We start from the raw sequence: 6,171 nt of genomic DNA, 5'->3' as shown, positions 1-6,171 counted from the left end.
GTGTGTGTGTGTGTGTGTGTGTGTGTGTGTGTGTGTGTGTGTGTGTGATGGTTAAGGTGCCCTTGGCTTCGTGCAGCAGCTCAGCTCACACACCCCCTCTCTGAAGTGTGTGTTTGCAATGTGAAATAAAAAGCTCTAAGTGTGTCTGACTCTGCAGGAAGACTGAAATGAAGAACAAAAAGAAGAGAAATGGATTCTAAAGATTTTATTATCGCTCACGTCAAAGGAAAAAGGGCGATCGTGTATTTGTCTGCGCCTGTGTGTGTGTGTGTGTGACTGAAGCGTAAGCAAAGTCTCTCATTATTCAAAATGGCTGCTACAGCTACTTGATATTAGCCACCATGGAAACACATTATTATCTGTTCGGTTACTTAAAAAAAACATTTTCTCTTTGAAATCTGCTTAATCTCTCGCTGTATAATTGGTCTTCTTTGGCTACAAATATCTTGTAAATAGCCTTTTGCTACTTTTAGTTTTTAGCCAACTATTTGCTACGTTTAGCTTAACTATTCTTTTGATAGTTTAGCTTTTAGCTAGTCTTTTTCAACTTTTATATTATTTTGCTGCTTTTAGCTAGTGTTTTGCTAACCTTAGATTTTAGCTAGCCTTTTGGCACTTTCAGACTCTATATAGCTTTGCTATGTTTGGTTACAGTTGTACTACCTTTAGCTTCTGTGTAGTCTTCTACTACTTTAGCTTCCAGCTAGTCTTTTCCTATTTTTACCATCCATTTTACTACTTTATCTAGTCTTTTGCTACTTTTAGATTTTGGTTAGCCCTTTGCATTTTTTTTTGCTACTTTTAACTTTAACAACTCAAGAGTTTTTTCAGTAGGTTTCAGCATTCACTCTGTATTTTTTGCAAAAAATTAAAAAAAAATTCCTAGTTCTCCAAGAACTCCGTTTCAGCTCCTAGCTCCGTTCTTGTGCTAATTTTACCTACTGTTCTACTACTTTTGGCTAACCTTTTGCTGCTTTTAACTTTAACAGCTGTTTCAACTTTGTCAGCGGTCATTCCGCTCTCTTGAGTTTCCACAGAAAAAGGAAACTCTGAGCCGAAATGTGGCGGGCGATGTCCATTCTGAAGAAGTTTTAGGTTCTCAGATCTTGGGCGTTTTACAAACTAAGATTCTTTAAAACTATAAATTGGAATATGAACAAATGTCTCAGACCAGAGGCCCGGTCCAATCAGAAGGTCTTATTACAGACCAGGACACGGTGAACAGAACCGGCCGATACAGGATGCAGTAATGCGACATCATTATTAACAGATTCATTGTGTGAAAGCTTTTGAAGCATTCACACTATCGTGATCCATTTTTCCTTTGTGCAAATAAAAAAAAAAAGATCAGCTACTTTCAGCTGTTTTGTGCTCCATTCTGATTCTTTCTGCTAGCTACAACATTTGTGTGCTTCTTCTAACTTCTTTCTGCTAATTTCAGCTTGTTATGCTCCTTTCAGCCTATTTCTGCAAGTTTAAGCTTTTTTGGCTATTTCAGCTAATATTTAACTGTTTCATCTTCTAATTCCACAATTTTAGCACTCTTTTCAACTTTTTTCAGCCCAAGTCAACAAAATTGTGCTCTCTCCACTTCCTTCTGGCAATTTAAGCATATTTGTTTGTTTTTAGCTTTCAGCTCTTTTTTGGCAAATTTCAGCTTTTTTTTCCCCCCCTAGATAATTTCTACTTTTCTGTGCTCATTTCTGGTTCTTTCAACCTAATGGGGCACAAATGTGCTCTCTCCACTTCCTTCTGGTAATTTCGGCTTCTTTTTGCCTTTTTAGCTACTTTTCAGCTTTTTTTTTTTTTTTGATGAATTCAACAGTTCCATGATAATTTCTGCTACTTTAAACCTAATTAACTTCTTTCTGCTAGTTTCAGTTTGTTATGCCTCTTTCAGCTTATTTCTGCAGTTTCAGTTATTTCAGCTATCATTTAGCTGTTTTTATGCCAATTTCAGCTTTTTCTAGAAATTTTTCCACTCATTCAACTTTTTTCAGCCCAATTCAGCAAATATGTTCTCCCTCCACTTAATTACAGTAATTTAAGCTTTTTCCTGCTTTTATAGCTACTTTTCAGCTCGTTTTTTTTTTTTTTTGGTGTTAATTTCAGCTTTTTTTCAGACAATTCCTCCTTTATGGTTCTCATTTCGGCTTCTTTCAGCCTAATTGGACAAACGTGTGTTTTCTCCTGCTAATTTAAGTTTGTTCAAATAATTTCAGCTACATTTTAGCATGTTTTTTTAAGATAATTTTAGCTGTTTTTCAGCAAGTTCTTCTGTAATAAGCATTCTCACTGCATTTTCGCAGGAAATGTATTTTCTCTAGTTATAATTTGTTGATTAAAGCAGAGGCTGACGGTTATTTTCTGTGTAAAATAAATAAAAGCATTAAAAACGGAACATGGTGTCACATTTATTGGGTACAAATATTTAAATTAAACTCACAAAACTCTTAAAAAATTATTTTTCAAAACAAATTTAAAAGGTTTCTGATGAATAAAAAATGTTTCAATATCTGTTTTTAAACTAAAACAATCTGTTTGGGTCTACAGTTTTGTCTAGAACTGCACCAACAGAACTGGGTCGAGCCTCTAGATCTCCAGCAGAACAGGACCAGAGGGAGGTCCAGGTTCTGGTTCTCCAGCAGAACCGCCGGCTCAGTTCAGGAGTCCGTCTCGTTCTTCACGTCTCCGGTCAGGATGGTTCTGATCTCTTCCTGCATGAAGGCCCAGGGGACACTGGAGCCCATCAGGGGGCATTTGGACCCACTTGGGCAGTACACTTCCCCACCAGAACCCCCCTGAGCTTTGATGCTGTCTCTGGAGCAGGGGAAGCAGAACTTGTGGTCCAGAACCGATGGACACTGAACAAAGTGAGTGTCCTCCAAGCGCTGGTGGCAGATGGTGCAGCTCAGGGGTCCACTGTGGGCCGGGGGGGAGTCCGGGACGCTCTGGGGACGTCCCGGGTCGGAACCAGGAGACACTGGGCCATCAGTGGTGGAATGGACAAGGTCTTTAATGGGGGACTGTCCGCCCTGAGCAGCAGGGTTAGCAGGTGAGGTCCGGTCCAGGGGGGACAGCTTCAGGGTCTCGATCTGGTTGTCGACCCACTGCTGTCGGTTCTGGTCCTCTGTCAGTTTCAGACCCGAATCAGGGGAGGCCTTCCTCTTCCTCCCACCAGTCCTGGTGCTGCTGGACCCCCGGCCAAGCAGAACCAGTGGGGTGGGCAGCATTGGGTCAGTGTGAGGCTGGGGCAGTAGGTCATCTCTGACCCGGTCTCTGAAAACCCGCAGGGACTCCGGTAACAGGTCCCCCAGCAGGCGCCAGTCCCCAGAACCAGGCTTCATCTGGTATTCCAGGTACCGGAACCCAGAGGACAGACCCCTGCCAAAGTCCTTCATGCAGTCCTGGTACATCTGCTTGGCCACACCAGAGGCGCTGGAGAACACGGACCCAGAACCAGTCGGGTACTCGATGAAGATCTTCAGCTCGAAGTCCAGTCCGGTTTTGGACACAGCATCGAAGGTGAAGACCCGGCCCACCAGACCATGGTCCTTCTTGAACCGGACATCAAACGGGGTGGACCGAGACAGAACCAGCAGGGTGTCCCTGACAGGTTTGGGTCTGCTGGCCCACTCCTCCTGCCGGTTCCGGAGGCTCTCGTTCAGTTCGGTCAGAACCTCCGAGTTTCGCGGCTTCTCCTTCAGGTCCCGGTCCTGGTCCGTGCTGGACACGGAGGCGGGTCTCTTCCCGCCCGGATCATCGGAGTTCTGGGTGGAGGTTCGAGTCACTGGCGGCAGCAGGCTCGGCGGTACCGATCCCGACACCAAGCCCCCGTTTATCCTGCTCCGTGAGTTCGGACTGTGTCGGTTCTGGTCCGGGAGTCCATCTTCCGTTTTAAACCCTCTGTCGAACCGAGCCCGACCCTCCGCTCCATGCGGGTACCGGTCCAAACCCTGTCCTTCATCCTGGAGCTGGTTCGGCTGACCCGGAGGCTCCTTCCCGCTCAGAACCGCCTGGGTCTTCACGGGTCCGCCTTCGGGTGTTCGGTCCTCCTGGAAGCCGTGGGCCCGCTTCAGGTTCCGAGCGGTCTCGATGACGAACTCGACCCGGTCCGCGCCCTCGTAGTTAACGCAGCCGCGGCAGACCGGTTCGGTGAAGTCCCAGATCATGGCCCAGGACATCCGGGGCAGGTCGCACAGGTAGCAGGACCGCCTGCGAGACGGAGACATGTTCCGGTTCGACACGGAGAACCGAACCCAGAGAGGAGGACTGAGGTTCTTCCTCCTGCTGCAGAGGGGATGAAGAGGAGGGGGAGCTCAGAACCCCCTCCCCCTGACTCCCCCCCCCCCCCCCCCCCCCACCCCCCACCACCACCACCACACACACACGCATACACACCCTCTGAGCAGAACCCTGAGGTGTTCTGACCACAGAACTGGACCTCAGCTCTGCTCCTCCTGACCCTCCTCCTTTTTGGACCAGAACCTGAAACCGAACCTTGAGAACTGATGGAACTCACCTGGTCTTGTCTGGCCTGGGGTCACGGGGGCGTGTTTCCATGGAAACGGGGACCGCAGCCGCAGCAGCTCGGTGGTTTTGGTTCTCTGAAACAGAAAATGATCAGAACTTGTAAATTGTTCTGTGGTTCTCCAGAGATTCGGATATTCTCAGAAAAAAATAATCAGGATTTTTGACAAAAATACGTGAGGAGTTTATAAATAACTCGAAATTACAAACATCCTGGTTACCATGACAACGCCGCCTCCTTCCTCTCCGCAGCACCAACAAAAACCTGTCCGTGTTGCTGCATGGTGTTGTCATGGTAACGGCTCAGGTGACCTGCTGCAGACCATCATACAGAGACAGGGACGGTGCTGCCCTCTGCTGGCGGACACGTTCAGAACCACCCAGACCCATTTTATCCCGAAAAAAGCAGGTAAACATTCATTTCACAAAATAACAACTCTGGTACAAAATAAAAGCTTTATTGTCAAAATAAAACTTCGTTTCAATAAATAATAAAGACAACGGCCTGAGGAACAAATATAAACTCAGAACGTCCACTGAGATGAAGAACAGCCAGGCCTCAGGAGGCTGACTCACCTGCAGTTCTCAGGTCTGACGTCATGGGGGCGTGGTCTGTCACTATCCTGAGGGCGGACTCCAGCAGCTGGCTCTGATTGGATGAGGGGAGCCAAACATCAGTCAGATGGTGAAGACGTAGTAGCAGCATCTAATCAGATGAGTGTGTTTACCTGCAGCTGCAGCTGCTGTTTCTGCAACATCTCCAGCTGCTGCAGCGTCTGCTGGCTCAGGCTCCACCCCTCAGGTTCCCTGAGGTCAGAGGTCACAATTAGGTCATGGTGAGGTCACTGCCCAGGTAACACGTGGCTCACGTGTCACTTATCAACCCAAAACAAAAAAAACAATCACCAGAAAATTATTATAACACTTTCAGCAACTGGCAATTATTTTTTAACAAACGAACAAAAAACATCTGTATCAATGGCAACAACATTCAGACCATTGTCCGTATCCATGGAAACAACACAAACATCTAGACAATCATCTGTATCCATGGTAACAACACCAACATCCAGACAATCATCTGTATCCATGGGAACAACCACAACATCAAAACAATCATCTGTATCATAGTAACAACAGCAATATGTGTGTGTGACAGGTGTGCGTACCTGTTGTGTGTGACAGGTGCGCACATGTTGTGTGTGACAGGTGTGCGTACCTGTTGTGTGTGACAGGTGTGCGTACCTGTTGTGTGTGACAGGTGTGCACATGTTGTGTGTGACAGGTGTGCGTACATTTTGTTGTGACAGGTGTGCATACATGTTGTGTGTGACAGGTGTGCGTACATGTTGTGTGTGACAGGTGTGCGTACCTGTTGTTGTGACAGGTGTGCATACCTATTGTGTGACAGGTGTGCGTACATGTTGTGTGTGACAGGTGTGTGTACATGTTGTGTGTGACAGGTGTGTACATGTTGTTGTGACACGTGTGCATACCTGTTTTTGTTGTGACAGGTGTGCACACCTGTTGTTGTGACATGTGCGTACCTGTTGTTGTGACATGTGCGTACCTGTTGTTGTGACATGTGTGTACCTGTTGTTGTGACATGTGTGTACCTGTTGTTGTGACACGTGTGCGTAC

The 6,171-nt window shown here is 46.5% G+C and overlaps 1 protein-coding gene across 1 annotated transcript in view; it reads right to left on the bottom strand.

Moving 5' to 3' along the window:
• The window catches only part of kiaa0586 (KIAA0586 ortholog), a 22,377-nt gene that overhangs the window by 13,675 nt on the left and 2,531 nt on the right, over positions 1-6,171 (bottom strand). Inside the window, 3 exon segments of the mRNA XM_037694681.1 lie at positions 4,523-4,607; positions 5,107-5,179; positions 5,259-5,337. Coding sequence (XP_037550609.1) covers positions 4,523-4,607; positions 5,107-5,179; positions 5,259-5,337 — 237 coding nt within the window.

This window comes from Nematolebias whitei, chromosome 21 (genome assembly GCF_014905685.2).
Source record: "Nematolebias whitei isolate Nwh7 chromosome 21, NemWhi1, whole genome shotgun sequence".
NCBI classification, from domain to species: Eukaryota; Metazoa; Chordata; class Actinopteri; order Cyprinodontiformes; family Rivulidae; genus Nematolebias; species Nematolebias whitei.
The sequence above is the reverse complement of the archived record's forward strand: the minus strand, read 5'-3'. Positions and strand labels throughout refer to the sequence as shown.